We start from the raw sequence: 21,169 nt of genomic DNA, 5'->3' as shown, positions 1-21,169 counted from the left end.
GGGTAACATAAGGGATCAATCATGCTGCATTTCAGGCCTGAGTTGAATAGACTGTGTCAGTAGCGGTGCGCAAGGGTCTTCTTGCCATTGGGGTTGTCAGCAGTCTGTTGACACACGTGACAGTGGTCTGAGGGGCTCATGTGGGACTGAAAGCTAAACTGATACTGATATCAAGAAACTCATCAGTATCAGTCACTGAGAAGATGGCATAGATTCCAAGGCCCGAAGGGACCATTGTGATCATCTAGTCTGATCTCCTGTATAACATGTGCCAGAGAACTTCCCCAGAATATTCCTAGAGCAGATCTTTTAGAAAAACATCTGATCTTGATTTACAAATTGTCAATGATGGAGAATCCACCACAACCCTAGGTAAATTGTTTCAATGGTTAACTACTCTCCCCATTAAAAAATTACGCTTATTTCCAGTTATGTCAGAAGTCAATGTTCCACAGAACTGTGATAATGTAAACAGAATTGAGCATGGCAGTTCTTAGCATCCCTTCCAGGACAGAGCTTCCCCATATGTCTGTTCACTTAAGGGTGTCAGAGAGGGGGTTCAGGGCCCCCCAGAGGGACAGTGTTATGCGAACAGAAATACACAGTATCTTTTTAGGGGACAAGGCAATATGCCACGTTTATTATGGGAAAACACAATTACGTTAATAGCTAATATTTAGTACCTCCCCACACACACACCAAATGTTCTGCAGTTCGTAAGGTACAGTCACCAGTCCTGATCGTTGCTTGAGATCGTAGTTTGAGTTCATTGTTGGTGTTCGCAGCTCGTGACGGCTACCTGGCCAGGGAAACCGGGCACGAGGGAGAGTGGGGCCTTTGTCGCGCACGCACTGATGCTCTTTGATGCTATGCAGAATGTTTCCCAAAAATTTACAATCTCACCCATTCTTGTATAGGTTTTAAGTTTGATGTGAGTCTTTGAGTCCTGCTGTGTCATGCTGCCTCAGGGCTCCTGTGTGATCATTGATCACCAGTCAATTGCAGACATGACTTTCATCTTGTCTTGATTATACCTTGTTCTTTTCTCTCTGGGGTGGACCCTCCTTCTTGCTTTTTCAGGGATTTGTCTGCATCTTCAGTCATTAAGGTGGTACTTGCATTTCATCATCAGGACAGGCTGCCATTGGAGACTGATCCCAACACACACACCCTTCAGTCACACATCTCATTCACACGTCTAAATGACTTTACACAGTATACACCTAGATGGAGTTTCATCAAGAATGTAAAATGGAGTACATTATTCAAGATGGAGTTCCAATTTACAATATGGAGTCCCGTCGGACATTGGTTACAGTATAATAGGACAAGTTATTAACAAGAGTTATTTTAGTTACAACAGCAAAGAATAAATACACAATATTAAAGAACAGAGACTCTAAAGGCAACTTCTAATGGCTATAAAAAAATGAGCTACTTAATTAGAAACTGTCTATATAGAAATTTTCCTATCAGTGATAATAATAAAAGCACAAGTGACTGAAATAGTGGAAGGACAAGCAGCATAAACAGTGACATGAAAACAGCTTTCTCGCTGGCAACTGTGACGGCTTTCTCAGCAAAGGAACAAAAGTGGCTCCACCAATCATCTCCTAATATGTGCACTGAATCAGTGCCGTTTTATGAATGAATGAGTGTATGTTATGGGTTCAATAAAAACAATTCATTTGTAATATAAAAGTCAATCCATTTTATCTATCTGTACCCTACAGCAGGGCCCCTCAAATTCTGGCTTGCACTGTGGGTGGGACTGAAAGGGTAGTTAAGACCCCATCAGATACTGGCACTCACACACAGGAGGGGAGAAAGTGTGGATGACAAGACCCCGACCCTAATCCCCATGTTTCCTCTCCCAGTATCCCACCCGCCTTCTCTCGCTGGCCTTAGACGAGTCTTCCTTTCAACAGTTACATGTTCAATTTCTCCAAAGCATTCTGGAAATACTCTCCCACCCACGGAGAGTTCTTTTGGACATTTTTAGAACACGAGAGTTTTAATTTTTGCAGACAGAAGGGGGAGAAGCTGAAAGTTAGACTCTAGTTGCATGGTGAATGATGGCCTGAAACAACAAAAAGGAAACAGGAAGAAGATGCAGGAAAGCTGTTTGCTGTTTGCAAACTGATTTTTTTTTTAAATACTTCACTTTAACTTTACCCACCACAAGCTGCCCAAAACACAAGGGTTTGGGAACAGAGGGAGAAAAAAAGTGAGCTCAGAATACCGAGGAAAACAATTGTATGTAAGTTACTGTATAAAATTACCCAAACCAGAAACTATGTGGACACACCCCAGCTATCCAGAAACTTAAAACATGGGACTCAGGAGTTAGGAGAAAAGTCTCCTGTTTTGCCACCTTCACATCAACTACAACACCATGGATAACACATTCCCTCTCCCCTTGGCTGGGCCCATCGAGCAACAACCCAGCTTCCAAATATTCCATTAATCTTCCCAGTGCCAATGCCCAGAACCATGTCTCGTGGATCCACAATTTCTCAATGACCCAATACCCATCCCCAGTCACCACAGGTCCCACAATCCCCTGATGAGTGAGTGGAGCAGATCAATGAGAAAAAACACTGACCATCTATCGTGTATGAATTTTCTGGTGCCTTATAAGCTGTGAGCTCTGACGGAAGCTTTTCCCACACTTGGGGCATTTGTAGGGTTTTTCTCCTGTATGGATCCTCTGATGTACTTTAAGAACTGAGTTTGACTGGAAGCTTTTCCCACACTCGGTACATTTAAAGGGTCTTGCCACAGTGTGGATTCTCTGGTGTCTAATAAGGCCTGAATTCACACTGAAGCGTTTCCCACAGTCGGGGCATTTATAGGGTCTGTCTTCTGAGTGGATTTTCTGGTGTCTCCGAAGGGCTGAGCAGTCAGTAAACCTTTTCTCACATTCGAGGCATTTAAAGGGTTTCTCTCCTGTGTGGATTCTTTGGTGTTCCATAAGGACTGAGCTGCGACTAAAACTTTTCCCACACTCAGGACAGTTATAGGGTTTCTCTCCTGTGTGGATTCTTTGGTGTTGTATATAGGTTGAGCTGTTCCTGAAGCTTTTCCCACAGTTGGGGCATTTATAGGGTCTCTCTCCCGTGTGGGTTCTCTGATGGGTAATAAGGACTGATTTCCGATTGAAACTGTTCCCGCACTCAAGGTATTTAAAGGGCCTCTCAGCTGTGTGGATTGTCTGATGTTTAATAAGGACTGAGCTCAGATGGAAACATTTCCCACAGTCGGGGCATTTATAAGGTTTATCTACCATGTGGGTTCTCTCATGTGCAAGAAGGTAGGAGCTCACTTTGAATCTTTTCCTGCATTTGAGGCACTCATAGGTTTTCTCTGCTGCATGGATTTTCCGATGGGTACAAAGAGTTGAGCTTAGACGGAAGCTTTTCCCACACTCAGGGCATTTATAGGGCTTCTCCCCTGTGTGGATTCTCTGATGTTCAATAAGGTTTGAGTTCATACTGAAATTTTTCCCGCAGTCGTGGCATTTATAAGGTTTCTCTCCAGTGTGGGTTCTCTGGTGGATCATGAGAGCTGATCTCCAATTGAACCTTTTCCCACACTCACTACATTTAAAGCGTCCCTCATCTGTGTGCAGCCTCTGATGATTTATAAGGGATGAGCTCAAACTGAAGTTTTTCCCACACTCCGTGCAGTTATAAGGTTTTTCTCCAGTGCTGATTCTCTGATGGGCTTTAATATTTTTTGTTTTCCTGAATGCTCTGCCAGTGGAAGTGGCTTTACCCTGTGATGCCTCTACAGGGATTTTTTCCTGCCTGTCTGATGTACATCGAGACTCACAGGCCACCACCTGCTCAGGATCCTGGGAAACATTCCCCGATCTTCCCAATAACCTTCCACGTGGTCCTGCTTTCTGCTGAGAGTTCTTTTCATTTTTATCCACCATCCCATTATCTGTTGGAATAAAAAGGGAATATTGAGACTCAAATTATTCCTTACGCTGGGAAGTAAATAATCTTTGGAGAGGGGGCAGAGCAGAAATAAATTATAATAATAATATGATCTGAAATTAGAGCCCAAAGCTATTGATTTTATTTTGACCTGGCTGATTTTTATGCAGCTACAATTCTCTCAGGGTCACATCCACCTTGGAAGGGAGAGACTTCTAGACTTGGATATGCTGAGAAAACCCTTGGTCACTTTAATACAGCTCAGAGCCAATGCAGTGTCAAAAACATCAGGATTTGCTCCTGGCAGGAAACGTGATGCTGACAATGTATCATAAGTTTGCTTGCCCTTCAAAAACACATCCCCTTCTTTGCAAGCATAGGGGTAGAAAGTCTGACAGAGGGGAGTTTCCTTTCCCCAGCCCCAAGTCCTTGTGATACCTGTTTTGAATTAAACTGGACTTAACTCTGTGGTGCCATAATAAGCAGATATGAGGTGGGACTAAGAGACTTTGCTATTGCTTTTCTTTCTATTCTATCCAGGTTTGTACACCGTGCTCATCACCATAGTATGTGAGTGCTTTCCACGAGTGACTACACCTCTGTCAGGTGTTGTTTGTTCTTTCATTCTCTCTACAGAGGGAGAAGTGGGTGGAGTGTCATGGTTTGGTAATGGGTCTTTTTTTATTTTATTTTTTTTAAATAAATATACCTGTTTATATTAGAGAAGGCAAGGTAAAGGGAATGTGCCTTATGCCTTGAGTAGAAAGCAGGAAGGTTTGAGACGGCCCTTCATTCCTGGGGAATTTATTCATAATCCATGACCGACCCTGGAGAAAATTCTGTCCCCTCCAGATGAGCTTTCCTCTTATTGTTGAGCGTTGCATTGGAGCAGAGGAGAAGAGTCCCAGAGCATTAGATGATATTTTAGATATCCAGGGCCCAGGCCATGAAGCATTTTGAAGATAAGGACTGAGATCTTGAGCTTGATTCAGTCGTTTATGGGAAGCCAACACAGAGAGTAGAGGACAAGTGTAATGTGCTGAAGAGATGCGTTGTGGTGTTCTGAATGAGATGGAGCTTCCTAAGTGCTGAAGGTTTCTTGCTCATCTTGTATTTCACAGTGTGGTGTGGCACCTGCACCACACTGGCCTGGAAAGGGTTAAGGTTGGGGAGGCTGCATGAAAGGTAGCCAATAGGAAGGGGCTGCATGGCAGCCAATCAGGGTCCAGGAGGCCGGTATAAAAGGGAGCTGCAGAGCAAGGAGAGTGACTCCCAGAAGCTTGAAGAAGGACTGTCAGCACCCTGGACAGAGCAGTGGCTGGCCTCTGGGACTCAGCAGAGCTGAATGCCCTCAAGCAAGGGTGGAGAAGGTACTAGAGAAGTGGCCCAGGGAAATCCACGGAGGAGTTGTGGGTGAGATGCAGTGGAAGGCTGCCACACAGAGACTCTGGGCTGGGACCCGGAGTAGTGGGTGGGCATGGGCCCCTCCACTTCTCCCCCACTCACCATAGAAGTAGTGGGAGGACTGTGGGGTCATGAAAGGAAGTGGCTAGAACAGACTGCAGAATCCCCTGGAAGGGGGGGAGCACGGATTGGGACTCAACTGGAGGGCTGAGTCATGAAGAAGGAAGGTCCAATGGAGACAGACCGGAGAGCGAGACACTGCAGAGAAGGGGGCATCTGCCTGGCTGAGCGCTGATTCCCCAGACAACCAGCAGGAGGTGCCAGCGTTGAGTCAGACCATGATACACACAGATTTGACTTCCAGCATTTATCTGCAAGCATGCCCGCGGCCTTGCCTTCAGTGTGTTAGGCGTAGCTGTCTGGAACCGGGGAGGGATTAGTTGGAGCAGGTTGGCAGAGCTGTCACCGTGATATGAGAGGTGCAGGTCTACTTCCCAAGATCCATTATGCCTCATGAGTTTGGTAAGTGATGTCAGCAGAGGTGCATAAGGGTGTCTTCTTGCCATGGGGATTGTCAGCAAACTGGTGCCCAGAATAACTGTGCTGTCCAGTGCTTGGTGAGGGGCAAGCGAAGACAACATCCCAGGAATCTGCAGGGCCAGGGTGATGTGGTGGTAACACTGCAAGTCAGAGGTGGCTTGTTGGAGTAGGCTCAGGGCAGGTCTACACTTAAAAAGCTTCAGCTGCGCCATTATAGTGCTTCAGTGCAGACACTACTTTTGCCAATGGGAGGGCTTCTCCTAACAGGGTAGGTAATCCACCCGCAAGAGATGGTAGCTAGGTCAACATGAGAATTGTCCCGTTGACCTAATGCTGTCGACACTGGCTATTTCACACCCCTGAGCGACACAGTTATACCAACCTAATTTCCTAGTATAGGCCATGCCTCAGTGTTTGTGTGGGTTGGTCAAAATGTCCCTCCCAGCCCGACATTATCTTGGTAGTTGCAGAACAGTAGTCGAGTGTACCTTTGGCCATTTGAAAGGCAGATGACACTGTTTATGGAACGGGTAAGAAGCAGCAGAAAAAAATATGTTTCCACCATTATAGCTACATATTGTGTTTTGCATGATATTTGTGAGACCATCACAGATGGGTGGGAGGCTGAAGTGCAGTGACTTACTCAGAAATTCGAGCAGGCAGCCAGGTGTCCCACAGAAAACACAGATGCAGTCAGGGATGCTGGTTGTTCATCTTTTAAGTCTCATGGCTGAACTTGTTAGCCCATGGGAGTTGTGTTAGGATACAGACGCTGCGAGCGTTGGGGTATTGTGTGTGGGTGGTTGAAGTGCAACATTCCCTAATTGCCTTTGCAAATCCCAACCATTATTTCATCTTTATTTACAGGATTTTTTTGTGTTAACTGCAATGATGGCTTTTGACACTGAGCCAGCTAGGGTTAAATGACCAGCATTTAATCAACTTTTAAGGACATAAGCATTGAAATGGTAAACAGGGCCATTCATTGTAAATGGTTAGCAAAACCATGTTAAATTGACTAGAGGCTTTGAAATGTAGGCGTGTATTGTTAGGGAATCAGAAATAGATACTATGTATTTGTTTGGGTTTACCTATATCTTGTTAAAAGTTTAACAATGGGATCTAATTAGTGTGTAGATGCTAAACTTCTGTTCCTGTCTTCATCACGATATTCTATTGATTCAGAGAGCAAAAAGGGATATTAACATTTAGAGGGACTTTGTGGTGTAATAATATTTTGTCTTAATTTTGCTTTGAAACTTGTGACTCCACATTATAAAACTGTCTGTGAACTGCTTGAATGACTTCATACATTGGCTGAGGAAGGACTCATAGAACAGAGAGAGCAAACTGTCAGCTTGCTTTCACCAAAACTCACGTGCTGGAATTACGTGTCAACACCCCACTTGGTTCAGCTATAAAGGAAGTCGGGCCTGATCCTATTTTATCTCAGATCCGCTTCAGCTTTTCCAGGGGAAGTTCTTGGGGTTGGCCCTGCTTTGAGCAGGGGGTTGGACTAGATGACCTCCTGAGGTCCCTGGCAACCCTAATATTCTATGATAAATCGCAAGACTGAGGTCTCTAGGTGTACCCTGGATTATCCCTGCCAATTCTCATGGAAAATTTGAACATACTCTACACATGGATTGCCTATTGGACTATAACCTATTGAACTGATTTTTAGAAGGACTTTTACAAATCAACAGCCTCACCATCTCTACTATGAAACTGACCTAAGACCTGTGCTCATATCATGTATGTATAATGATCTTTAACCACAGCAACTTTTTCTTTTCTTTTTAAAATAAATCTTAGATTAGTTAGAATTGGCTGTAAGCCTGTGTTTGGGAAATGGCTGGAATATTCATAGACCTGGTGGGTAATGTGTCCCATCTCTTGGGATCGATAGAACTTCATATATGGTGAATAAGGTTTTAAATAACCCTCACTATATAGACTTGGCTGAGTGGGTGGGCGCCAAAGACTGGATTGTTTAAAGGGAACTATATTTTTAGCTTCTTGATAACCGGTAAGGTATTACTGACGCTATTTTGTTACTGGCTTGGTGAATCTAATTATAGATTAAGCCACCAATTTTGTGGATCATCTGCCCGTCTTTGCAGTTTGAGCAGTCTCAGAGTAGCCCCTCCAGTGATCATGGTCACATGGCTCATAATGGCTGTATTGTGAATGGTCTTTATGAAACAACAATTTTTTTTAAAAATCAAAGTTTTAATGCAATCAATGGAAAAATAGTATTTTGAAATACATTTAACTAACCAACCTACACAATTACCTACTATACACAAACTGTTCATGCTGCAACAGTGCAAACAGAACTCAAAGTGCAAAAGAGAGAACATTTCAGATAAAACAGTCTGGGGGAAGAGGGCACAAAGTGACAGGGGAGCGTACACCTTGCCTCTGGCTCTCCTTGTCCACATGGCTTCTGGGGTTTGAGTGCGGGGGCTCCAAAATGCTGGATTCCCAGGTGCAAGTGTCCTCGCTGTTCTGAGGTTGGTCTTGAGAGGTGAATGGGAGCCTTTGGGATCACTGCTGTGGGGATGTGGTGGTCCAGGGGCTGGAGGACATGGCTGGGCCCCAAATTTTGGGACTGCAGGGCCTGCTGGCCTAGTAGCAACATGTTTTGCAGGAAGGCATTCTGGCTCAGGATAGCATCTGGGAGTTGCCTCTGCATCTGTCTTTTTCTATACCCTCCTTCATCGTGGTGCCGTTCTCCTTTGCCACAGCCATGCTTTCCCTAGCCCCTGAGACTACGGGTACATCTACACTTCAGGAAAGTCCTGCGGCAGCGCGTCTCAGGGACCAGCTCAGCTGACTTGGGCTCCTGTGTCTCACACGACGGGGCTAAAAATAGCAGTATAGCCATGCCCGCTTCGGCTCTGAAACCCAGCAAGAGGGGTGGCTCCCAGACCCTGGGATCCCAGCTGCCGTGAGGATTTTTTGTTTGTTTGGGAGTGTAGACATTCCCAGGAAATAATGGCAGTGGGTGAGCTGCATTGCTTTCTTCCCTCTGGGTCCTCACGCACCGTCTCCCTCTCAGCCAGCCCGGTTTATCCTCTGTGACTCCACCATGAGTTCTGCAAATCTCTCCTCCCGAGTCTTCCTTTTTCTCCCCCTTCGGCCGGCCGGCCTGTCAGCAATACGCAGAGCCCTTTCCTTGGCAGTCTAGTTGTTGCAGGTGCTGTCGGAGTACAGGAAGAAACAGTCGTTTATTGTGCCTGTCCCAGGAAAGTCATGGCAGCTTTTTTTTTTTAGTGTACATCTGTGACTTTACCTCCGTGAGACTCTTCCCATTTTTTGAAGGAAACTCAGAGATGGGGAGTGGTCTGTGTGTATGGAGGAGCTAAAAAGTTCTGGTTTGTTTTTGCAGCTTTGTGTGCTGAGGCCCTCCTATGGCATCAGAGGTGTAAATGGGGGGTTGGGAGAGACCTAGAGGGGCAAACTGGACAGCAATCCCCCTATCCTGACTCTAGATGGTGTTACGCTGAAGCGGGTGACTAGGAAGCAGAGAAAAATGGTCTCATTCAAAAAGACAAAAGGCAGATATGCTGTGAAGTTATTCACTGGAATGTCCCCTCCACAAACGCTGAAAGGGATTGCAAGTTCTATAGGGGCTTAAGGGTGTGTAGCTCTTCCCTAGAACGTGTGAAACAAAAGAGCAATTCTTTCAGTCTTAAATTTTGCCAGATCTCCCTTACAGCTATGGAGAAAGTGCAGAGGGAAAAATATAGGGTCCTCCAGTGACTGCCAGCCACCATGCATCTTACAGGGCATTTGTACCTTAGCCGGGAGCAGCACCGTGTGTGTCTTGAGCGGCATGCAATATGCACTCACATCTCATGCAAATGACAAAAACCAACCACGTTTCTTTTCCTGGAAGCGCTGTCTCAATAAACCATCGAAATTTTGAGTGCCTCTGAGATTGGAATCGGCCTGGGAAGGTGGGGCAGAAGGGACCAAGGGACAGACTGTGACTGCACCAAGCTGGCAGGTGTCTTCTTCTAAACAGCAAAAGCGGGGAGGGGGCAGGAGCTCCTCGCTCACATCCATCAACAACAATAAACAATACGTTTTAAAGGGAGGGACTTACGTGCCGAAATTCCCTGCACTGGAGCTCACTCTTCAGTCCTAGCCTGGGTTTCCAGCTAGGACTCAGGGAAGGACTGTGTCCCAGGAAGACCCTGGCTATTAGGGGGCAGCTCCTCTCTGACATCTTCCTGCTCATCCCCCGATGGGTTGAGCTGGACATCCTCGGGGAAACGGAAGAGTCCAAAACCCGGCTTCAAGCAGCACCTGGGATGGTTGTCCTATAATTGTAGAATCTGTCCAGCTCATCCGCACATGGTGCCTGCCCGGATTGTTTCCCTTGATCCCTTGTGTCAATACAATCCCTTGTTTCTCCTGAGATGCTTGCTCTTTCTCCAGTACCGGTCAGCATCCCGGTCATGACCCCCTCGTGGCCATCTACTTTGCAATGTCCACCAAAAGGATCCTGATTCCCATGGCTGGCCAGCAGAGCTTCCTGAACGATGCATCTCCCCAGATCCAGGATCCCAGCACGGTTGCAAGCCGCTGTGTGAGGCGTGCTCTGGGGCTCTCGGACGGCTGGTGCAGTTGCATCGCCAGAATAACTACACAGTGGGGTTCAGGAGTGAAGGGGCAAAATCTGGCTTTAAAAGGGGGAAGGGCTGTCCTGGAAACTTGTCACCAGGGCAGGGAGGACACACATGTGACAAGCCACCCTGCCAAGCCTGGTGGGATAGCCCTCAGAGGCGTGTGACAAGCAGCACCCAGCAGTTAAAACGACCGCACTAGTACAATTTGAAGCAAACCACTCTGCACGAGGACTCCAGAGTGCCTGATAAATGTGGAGCGTGGCGTAGTGCTGGGCTGAGCCACGCGGACGCAAGCATGTTCAAACCAGATTAACTGCATTTCATCCCATTTAAAAGCCCCGTGTAGACAAGCCTGTGGACTTGAAGTGCTCATGAGAGCTGTAGGCCGAGCTCAGTGCACACATCCCTCCAGTCTCCTCACAAACTCCCTCTGTGTCGCCCTCCCATCCCTGCAACCGTCCCCAGCACCTGCTTCATACCAGCACCCCCATTCTGTGCACCCCCATTCTGTCTCCCCTCCAAAACCTCACTTTTCCCCCATGCCATGCTCTGCTGCACCTATTTCCTCCTGGCAAAGGTATTATCCATCTGATGTGCCCCATTCACCCCATGTCATGATCCATTTCCCCTCCCCCCCCACAACCCATGCCAAGTCCCCTCTACATCCTATCTCACCTCTGCTCAGCATCCATAGTTTAATATCTTGCCACCCTGAACGATTTATCTTCCAGACACAGAATCATGGTGTATGGGGGGAGGAAGGGGTCTGGGGAAAGGGGAGAAATGGGGGCATGCACACAGCCCTGGCCTGGGGGCTGCGGGGAATGGGGCAGACAGAGCCCATAGCGCTAGGGGGAAGCATGGAACCAAGGAGAAGGTTACATGGGGCGAGGAGGGGCCGTGGGGGCAGAGTCACTTTCCTGCTCGGCCCCGGCCCGTTCCCCGGGGCTCCCCTCACCTGCAGCCTCCGGCTCGGGAGCTGGGGTCGGCAGAGCCCGGGGCTGGTTCCAGGGGCTGGTTCCAGGCGTTGGAGAAAGTCCCACCCGGGCTGGGCACAGAGGGGTTAATGCAGGTCTCTGCCCGGTCCAGATCCCGCTGGGGAGCAGCGGCTGCTTAGCCCGGGCTCCCAGCTCGCAATGGAGGCAGCAGCAGCATCTGACCCAGGAAGCTAAAGGCTTGAGAGCAGAGAGCAAAGCAGCCTCCTCCCCTTTGCAACAAGCCGGGCCCTGGCTGGTGTGACACGGGCATTGGTGTGACAGGAGTCCAGCGTGGGAACAGCTGCCCAGTAACACCGCTGGAGCAGGAGGCGAAAGGGGGGGGGGGGGGCAACTCTCTGCTCAGCATAGCAGGGTTGAGATTTATTGCTGCCACTTCTGCTGTGACCCTGGAGCCCCAGACGGAGCCGGAGATGGAAACGAGCCGTGGGGTCCCCGCAAACTCCAGTGACGGGCAGATCTCCCCCCCGCATTACAGCCCTGGCCAGGGCAGGTGGGCTCCATCACACACATCCGGTCTGAAAGGACTGAGGCAGGGGCCCATGCTAATGAGTAGTGCAGGAAGGGCTGAGCCCCCAGGTCACACCCCCGGCACCTCTGGACTTGGCCGTTCACACCCCCAGCACATCTGGGCTTGCTGCATCAGTTATGAAAGTAAAAAACCTGCTTGGGCCCCGGCCTGCCTTTCTTTACAAATGACGCTCTGAGCAGGGGATCCTGTCATTAGAGATGAGTCCTAACGCACCCGCCCATAGGCCAGAAGCCACACTATACAGCAGTGGTTCCCCAAACCTTTTACCCCATGCCCCACCCAGCTGGGGCTGGGAGGGGGAGGCTGGGGTCAGGGCCAGGGACTGAGGCTAGGAGCAGGGGCCGTGGCGGGGCCTGGGTGCCAAGACCAGGAGCCAAGGCTGCAGCTGGGCCCAGAGAAGAGCTTGGGCAGAGCAGGGCAGGGTGGTGCTCCCTCCCCATCCCAGGCCTGGCCACGCTCCCCCAAACATTCCTCCACCCCCCCCCCCACCGCCCAGGGGGGCATGCCCCACAGTTCTCTGCTGTACAGGCACCCTTGATTCTGGCCTAACTCTGAACATGTGACTGAGCACCCTTAGTGGCGTTCTTTTAATGTAATGTTTTGTGGGGGAGACCGATATAAATCCTCTCTGATCAAGTTCTTCTCTGTAATTCTCTAATATGCAGATACCATCCAACAGTGCCCTGGTTTGTTCTAATAGTCAAGTTTTGCCGTAGTCTCAAAGCCAAGGTTTCAGCCCCAGATGTGCACCACACAATAAAAAACAAACTAAAATTGGTTACTCTGTTGATTTAGTGAAATATTGTTGGGGGGATTGGGACAAGGGGCTGTCCTTAAATTTCCTTTCCTTAAATTACCCCAAATTCCATGAGGAAGAGCAAATTTCAAGAGATTCTGCATAAGCATATAGACTTTAGAGCAGTTCGAGGAGTCATCCTCTACACGGAAAGGGATTCTCAACCTTAGCTATAACACAGCTGGCCTCACACACCCACCACCAGCACACCTGTTCAAGCCAGGCCTCCCTAGCTAGGCCTCTGGTCTGCCCAGTCTTATGCCTCCAATTCTCCACCCTCACCCCCTCGGCAGGGGTGACGTGTACCTTCCCTGGCAATTCCTAGTTTTCAGACGTTTAAGTTTAGCCACGCTCCACTTTCTGGAGGCTGTTGCTTCTTGCTGGTCACAGGTTCATATCAGCGTTGATCCCCCGCAAAAAATGCTGTCTTGTCCAGCTCAGGCGGGCTCTTTTTAAACAGAGGGCAGAAAGAGAAAGATAGGAAAGGGAAGGAAAAGAACCCGGGAGGTGACAGCAGGAAGTCCAGCTTCACATCCCAAGTGCAGTTCAGAATTTAGCCGAAGTTGGTGGGGATGGCAAGATCATCGATTTCCTCTCTCTAGCCTGGTCTGGACATGAGGTCTTTCAGGATCAAGACAATGAAGATCCAATAGTATCATAACGGAGCCCAAGGTCCTAGTTGTGTATGTGTGGCGAGGGGATGGTAGAGCTCACGTCTTCCAGTTCACCTGTCTCTATATTTTGATCTCCCCCAATAAAATCTTTTCCTTTAAGGACCCCAAAAAGGTGTGATGGATGGAACACCCTGCCCCCTCTTTCACAAGGTGACTAGTCCTTGAAAAAAAAGGGAACAAGATCCCGTGCAGAATCACATTTGGCCATAAGGGGACGCTACAGAACAGGCAGGTGTATTTACGTGTGGCATAGACCGTGGGACTGAGAGACTCCTCCCATCAAGAAATGAAGAGAGACCAAGCTGGAGCGTCAGGCAGGACCACGGACCATCCATCGGCGTTCCAGCTCCCATTGTTGGAAACTCCCAGGCTTCTGTGGCAACACACTGAGGAGATCCAACAACAGCCAGAGATGGGCCACCCCAGAGAGAGAAAGGGAAAGGGCCCCGGCTCTGCTAAACCTGAGATATGGACTGAGGGTAACAGAGGCACTTAAGATGGATTTGCCGCTGCACACATCGTGATGGTAAAGTCTGCCCATTGCACCAGGCCCTGTGGAAACGGGGGAAGCCCAGGCTTCTAAAGATACTGGGTTAAGGGTTAAGGACCCCCATCTATTATTATGGGACTGAAACAAAGGAGGTGGGGACCCAGTTTGGACAAAGGAAAGAGAAGACCCTGGGGGTAATATGTTTTTGTTGTGGGAAAATGTGGCCAGGCTTCATGGTGATGGGGAACTTGGATTAGCCAAGGAAACAGGGTCTCTGGACCCCAAGTTAGAGAAGGAAGGTCAGTCAGGGGTTTCAAACATCCCTTTTGCGGAGCCAAGGGGGAGAGAACTTGGGGAATGTACGTCACTTCTACAGGAACCAAAGCTGATCCAGGCGGCTGAAATGATTCCACTGGAGAAGAGCCCAAACAGATGCTCTGAGCAACACTAGGATTCCCTGACTGGGGGTGTCTGAGAAAGGGTGGAACTTGTTTCACAGATCCTGGGAGCTCAAAAACATGCTGATACCCAAAACCCTGATATGAGCCCCAAACACCTTCACAAGCCACAGAGCCAGATGAACCCACTGTGACTCCCCTCCCAGTACCCCACCCTTCCCTCTCTCCCTGGCCTCAGAGGAGTCTTCCTCTCAAAAACGACGAGTTCAATTTCTTTGAAGTGTTCTGGAAATATTTTCCCACCCACGGAGCGTTCACGTTAACATTTTTAGCATGGGAGAGATTTTCTATTTGGAGACAGAAGAGGGAGGGCTGATAGCTGGATCCTGGTTGCAATGTAAATGATGGACAGAGACGTGAAAAAAAGGAAATGATAAGACGATGGTATAGAGCTGTTTTTTCTTGGGAGTTGATTTTCTTTTAAAAAATCTCCAGTTTAACATACCCCACTATGTTCTGTCTTTATCCAAAATATGACGGTTTGGGGGGCAAGGAGAAAAAATAACGTGAGCTCAGAATATTGTGTGTGTGTGTGCGGAACATTTGTATGAAAAGCCACTGAATGAAATTAACAAAACAAAAACTAAATTTAATGAGAGTGAAGGTTCCTGCCCACTAAAACCTTAAAACGTGAGCATAAGGAAAAAGATTCCTGTAGTCCTAGGCGCTGTCAGACTGATTACAACATCATGGATAATGTGCACCCACAATCACAAGGCTTTCACTTCCCTCTCTAACAGGAACCCAAAAAGTAACACGCGTCCAACTTCATCCCACTCACACTGTCACACAAAACCTGGCTGGCAAACTCTGCAGTTTCAGCAGTTCAGCACATCCCATCTCCCACTGGCTGGGCATTTGGGAAGTTCAGCTGTTTTAACAGCACATAGGTTACTGCTGAGATTTTGTGTGTGTGTCGGATGGAAGTGTGGGGGTATGTTGCTTGTCAGTCTCTGTTGGAGAAGGAAAACTTTTTAGACTCCAGGACAGTTATCCTCCTGCCTTCTATCTCAGGATCAAGTAACCCACCCACCAGCACCCACGATCCCTCTCCCATTGGCTGGGACATCCAGCAACAACCCAACTTTCAAATATTCCACTAATCTCCCCAGCGCCAACGTCCACCTTCGTGTCTCACAGATCCACAATTTCTCAATGACCCAGTACCCATCCCCAGTCACCATAGTTCCCACAATCCCCAGATGAATGAGTGGAGTAGATCAATGAGAAAAAACACTGTGACCATCTATCATGTATGAATTTTCTGGTGCCTTATAAGGTGTGAGCTCTGACGGAAGCTTTTCCCACACTCGGGGCATTTGTAAGGTTTCTCTCCTGTATGGATCCTCTGATGTGTTTTAAGAAGTGAGTTTGACTGGAAGCTTTTCCCACACTCGGTACACTTAAAAGGTCTCTCCTCAGTGTGGATTTTCTGGTGTCGAATAAGGCCTGAGTTCACAGTGAATCGTTCCCCACAGTCGGGGCATTTATAGGGCCTGTCTTCTGTGTGGATTCGCCGGTGTCTCCTCAGGGTTGAGCTGTCATTGTACCTTTTCCCACATTCAAGGCATTTAAAAGGTTTCTCTCCTGTGTGGATTCTCTGATGTTTCATAAGGGCTGAGCAGTGACTAAAGCTTTTCCCACACTCGGGGCAGTTATAGGGTTTCTCTCCAGTGTGGATTCTCTGGTGTTTAATAAGGGCTGAATTCACACTAAAGCTTTTCCCACAGTCAGGGCATTTATAAGGTCCTGCTCCCGTATGGGTTCCCAGATGTGTAACAGGTGCTGGCCTTCGTTTCTCTCCTGTGTGGATTCTCTTATGTTTAATAAGGCCTGAGCAGTCACTGAAGCTTTCCCCACAGACATGGCATTTATAGGGTCTCTCTCCGGTGTGGCTCCTCTGATGTCTAGTAAGGTGTGAGCTCAGACGAAAGCTATTCCCACAATCAAGGCATTTGTAGGGTTTCTCTCCCGTGTGGATTCTCTGATGTGCTGTGAGGTCTGAGCTCACACTGAAGCTTTTCCCGCAGTCGGGGCATTTATATGGCTTCTCTCCAGTGTGGACTCTCTGATGTACAATAAGGATTGATCTGCGATTAAAGCTTTTCCCACATTCAGGGCACTTAAAGGGTCTCTCTCCTGTGTGGATTCTCTGATGCACAATGAGGTCTCTGCTCACACTGAAGTTTTTCCCACAGTCGGGGCATTTGTAAGGGTTATCAATTGTGTGTGTCGCCTCATGTGCAAGAAGGTAGGAGCTCACTCGGAATCTCTTCCCGCATTTGAGGCACTCATAGGGTTTCTCTCCTGTATGGATTTTCCGATGGGTACAAAGGGTTGAGCTGAGACGGAAGCTTTTCCCACAGTCAAGGCATCTATAGGGTTTCTCTCCTGTGTGAATTCTCTTGTGTTTAATAAGCGTTGATCTCACAGTGAAGCTTTTCCCACAATCGGGGCATTTATAGGGCTTTTCTCCAGTGTGAATCCTCTGATGCGTAATAAGAAAAGACCTCCGATTGAAGCTTTTCCCACACTCTGGGCAGTTATAGGGTTTCTCTCCCATGTGGTTTCTCTGATGGGCTTTTATACTTTTAGATTTCCGGAGAGATTTGCCTGTGGAACTGGCTTTACCCTGTGACTCCTCTACAGGAATTTTCCCCTGATCTTTTGAACTGCATTGACTGTCGTAGGATGCCACCTGCCCAGGACTCGGGGAAATGTACCCTTCGGATATTCCTGGTAACCTCCTATCCAATGCCGCTTCATGCAGACAATTCTCCTCCTTTGTCTTCACCATCCCTTCATCTGTTGGAATAAAGAAGGTAAATTGAGACTTGAGTCATTCCTTGTGCTGGGAAGTAAAAAATCCTCGGGAAAGGGGAATGGCAGAAATAAATACGGTAATAATAATGTGATCTGAAATTCAGGGCTAAATCCCCCAAAGCAGAGGGACCGGTTCTGCTTCCACATGACAGCTGCCTGCCGAGAAAGAAAGGGGAGACGGGGGAGAGAGGTGTATTCGTGAGTCAGTCAGGGTGGGAGGTTGGGAGGGAAACTAACACCTGCCATGAGGATGTGACCCCTGTGAAAACCCTGACGTGGGCCTTGGTGAGAATCCCAGCTCTTTCTTTCACTCACCCATGGTTTCTGAGTTGGTTTAACAGACTCCTCACCTGCGCAGGCGCCACTCAGGCTATCCCTTTCCTCAGCACCCAAAGGGGCCGGCTTCTGCCCTGGCTCCATTGGAGAGATCTGGAGTAGAAATAGCCCCCAGTTATAAGGAGTGTGGACTTCGTAAACGGGTCCAGTTTATACACCCACATATGTCCATGTGCAATTTTTACTGATCTTTTAGCAAGGAACTGTTGAGTCATCTTTAAAAGTGAAGCGTTAAAATCAGACTCGTGGCTTTTCTATGAGGATAAATGAAGCTTTAATTCTCTCTCCAGTCCCAGACCGATGCCACGCTGTGCTGTTGCTATAGCACGGCTCAGTGCCAGCTGCCAGGGACTGAGGTCTAGTAGCTAGGGTTCTAGATAACACTCATGAGGCCTCTATTCTAGTGCCAGCACTGCCATTGATGTCAAAAGCAATATTCCCTTCCCCAACTGTCCAAATATCATGAATCAGATCTCAAAAATCATGAGATTTTCTGAAGGAAAAAAAAAGTGATTTAAATAAAGATAACGAACCAATAATAATACATTCTGGGTTCTTTTCTTCCAAGTTTGGTAGTCTTTCAGGGTCACTTTTTCCGCTACCATCAGGGCTAGAATTTTATTTTGTTTAAGTGAAAGCTGAGATTCTCAGGTAACTGCAGGATTTGTTGAGGTGGGGCTTTAAAAAAAAAAGAATCACTAAATATCAAGAGACATGAGATCAAAATCACAAGTGGGTCACACTCGGAGAGAGAAATGAAACTAGAGATACTGATCAGGGTATTTAGTTATTTTGGGTCCCTCTGGTATCAGAGGCCCAATGCGAGATGCCAGAAAGGGACTTACCTGAAAATTAATGAGATTTAGGCTCCAAAATCCATTAGTTATTTTTGAAAATATCGCCAATTTTCAATTCCATCCTAGATAAAGATAAATGTAATTGAAAATGTATTCTGTTAGGTATTTAAATACAAGTGAGTGCAGCACACAGAAGAAGTTTCTTTGTTGCAAACTATTTTGCCCATGGGTGATGCTTTAGGGCCACCCAGACCAGTAACGGGTTTTGTCACTGCCTGCCTTCTAACTTTGGTGGACTTTGTGTTGTTCAGCTGTGGTTCACATCCTTGACACCAGTAGCCTGCCCACAAAACATCAGGTCTCATCCTGGCTTTCACCAGCCTACTTATTCTTTCTAGGATGACACCAAGAGCCCTTCCACTCCCAACCCTCCCCAATACATCCTCCCTGAGTTCTTAATTACCCGACGCTCAGGCTTTTCCCCCTATAGTTCGTAAGGTGTGAAGGTGTGAAACCAGCCCCCCAGATAACAGCATACTTTGACACACACACACACAGTTTGCACACCAGACACTTGCTTGGGATAAAAATAATCAAAAAATGTATTAATAGAAAAACCCATATTCCAAGATGAAATAGCAGGGGAAAGCAAACCGGGACAAGTTACACAGAACATAAACAGAAAGATGCAACCTCAGGCTTTACACTTTCACATTAGAAAAAATCCTTTTGCTAATAAAAAAAGTTACCTGTTGCCTTAAAACAGTTTCCCAGCATGCCCACTTGGCTATAGGAGAGATTCAGCCTTCACAGACAGTCTCCTGCCTGAGACTGTCTCACAAGTGTGGATAAAAAAATCCCCAAACCTCCAAACCAGTTCCAAACCTGCTTTTAAAAGCCTTTTTCCTTCCTTCACTCCAACCCCATCTCTCAGTCCACGGTGAATCATGGTTAAATGGAATGGGAAAACTCCCTCCAGACCTGATGTTCAAGAGCTGGGATGCTCGTCTCAGTCTCCAGTTGGGCTGGACTGTGGGTAGCCACTTGAAGTTTCATACAAAGAACTGGTTTGGGAGATGCCCCTCCCTGCTTGACTGCCCACTGCTCTGCTTTGAGGCGGAGTTGAAGTTGCATCACAGATCGTGAGCACAGGCTTCTATATACACAAATACATAGGTTAATAATGACAGTCTGAATCTGTCTCTCATACCAGCCAGAACATTAAAATCTTCCATAAAAGACCTTATTGAACGTATTTTTATAGTGAAGTGACACAGTATGCAACTAGTTGGTTTAACTGCTTACTTTGGGGGGGTGTAAACCTTCTGTTCTACCTTTGGGGTGTCTGAACCCCAATTGTCATACCATGATCCAGTGGTTAGATTGCTAACCTAGGATGCAGGAGACATCGCTCTGCCACATAATTCCTGTGTGACTTTGAGAAAATCACAGTGTCTCTCTGCTGCAGTTCCCCAGGTGAGGACAATAGCATTTCCCTATCATACAGGGGTGTTTGGTGGATAAATACATTAAAACTGTAAGGTGCTAAAATACTACGGCAATGCAGGCCAGGTACATACCTTAGCTAGAATTTTCCAAAAATATGGAAGGTACGTATTTAACTAAGAGTAAGGTGATTATTACAACATTATTTATACACGTATGCTCCTATGGGTAATAGTGGGGACACACACACACACACACTTATTTTCTCAGCTAAGGATAAAAAAAAAAAAAAAAAAAAAAAAGACAGACTCCACACTGCTCATATTTAGATTTCAATTCATTTTTCCAGTCCTGGTGCAAGATAAGAGATCATCTAATTTGCATATACGAGGTCCGATGAGATACATCAACAACCCCAGAAAAGCAACCACATCAGTGGACACAATTATCAACAATCAGCCACAGTCTAGGGCAGAATTTAAAAGGGACACTTATATTTGTGTAGTTACAGCACTTCAGAGGAAGAGATGCATCTGTAGATGCAATTTAGTACAAGTAAAAGGGGGGAGGGGGAATTGTACAACAACCACTATTCTAAGTTGTTACAGTCCAGGTTGCCCTTCTGTATACAGTGCTTTTCTCTGTACAAGTGATATATACATAACAACTTTGTGTTTAAATTATAAGGATTTAGTAGCCTCCAAGTTTCTTGTTGACATCTGAGGTGGACATTATAATCAGCTGAAATCGTGCAGAGATGGGACCTGCAGCAGAGAAACTGTGATCCTCTAAGGCCTACCCGCACAGCAGGGAGCAGATGCTGATGGCCAGTGAGGACACCATGGCTTCAGCAGATGTTACTGAGCATGGACACAGGGCTGACGCCTGCTCGGTAACAACAGCCAAGTGGCAAACGGTGACCGGGAGCAGTTTATCAAACTACACCGGCCCCTCCTCCCAGGACTAAACCCAACGAGACCTTTTTAATCCCCGCTCCGAGTAACAGAGTCTCTGACCCCAGGGCAGAATCGCAGGGGCGGCTCTGCGGGATCCCCCGGCACTGCCCCGGGGCAGCTCGTTCCCAGCAGCGCGGGGACCAGGCAGGGGCAGGAACCGGCTTCTCCTCGCTCCGCTCCTCACCTGGGCCCGGACAGTCCATCTGCCCCGGGGCTGCAGTGACTGGGGCTGGGCAGGGCCGGGAGCCGGGAACCTCCCTCCCCGCTCATCGCCCCTCTGCCCCTGCCAGCCTCCCCCTGCCTCCTCCTGCCCCCTCCTCCCCTCCGGCCGGGAGACT

General features: G+C 47.6%; 1 protein-coding gene across 6 annotated transcripts; it reads right to left on the bottom strand.

Annotated features, from left to right (window-relative positions):
- Positions 1–1,537: 1,537 nt before the first annotated feature.
- Positions 1,538–19,554, bottom strand: LOC137142533 (zinc finger protein 665-like). 6 transcript variants are annotated; one of them, XM_067531948.1, is made up of 6 exons: positions 19,411–19,554; positions 18,478–18,551; positions 18,166–18,310; positions 17,647–17,725; positions 15,727–17,278; positions 1,538–3,707 (listed from the first exon to the last, which is right to left on the bottom strand). In XM_067531948.1, exons 3-6 carry the CDS (start codon positions 18,235–18,237, stop codon positions 2,609–2,611), a joined length of 2,802 nt encoding a protein of 933 aa, XP_067388049.1. In that variant the 5' UTR covers positions 18,238–18,310; positions 18,478–18,551; positions 19,411–19,554; the 3' UTR covers positions 1,538–2,608. The 6 variants fall into 6 exon arrangements, with proteins under 6 accessions (XP_067388049.1, XP_067388048.1, XP_067388045.1 ...); XM_067531944.1 differs by lacking the exons at positions 1,538–3,707; positions 18,166–18,310 and having other exon boundaries at positions 15,049–17,278; positions 17,612–17,725; XM_067531943.1 differs by lacking the exons at positions 1,538–3,707; positions 18,166–18,310 and having other exon boundaries at positions 15,049–17,278.
- Positions 19,555–21,169: the final 1,615 nt, after the last annotated feature.

Source organism: Emydura macquarii, unplaced genomic scaffold, assembly GCF_026122565.2.
Source record: "Emydura macquarii macquarii isolate MOO-44397 ecotype Brisbane River unplaced genomic scaffold, CSIRO-AGI_Emac_v2 contig_3231, whole genome shotgun sequence".
Classification (NCBI taxonomy): Eukaryota; Metazoa; Chordata; order Testudines; family Chelidae; genus Emydura; species Emydura macquarii.
Note: the sequence above shows the minus strand (reverse complement) of the source record. Positions and strands in the feature narration are given on the sequence as shown.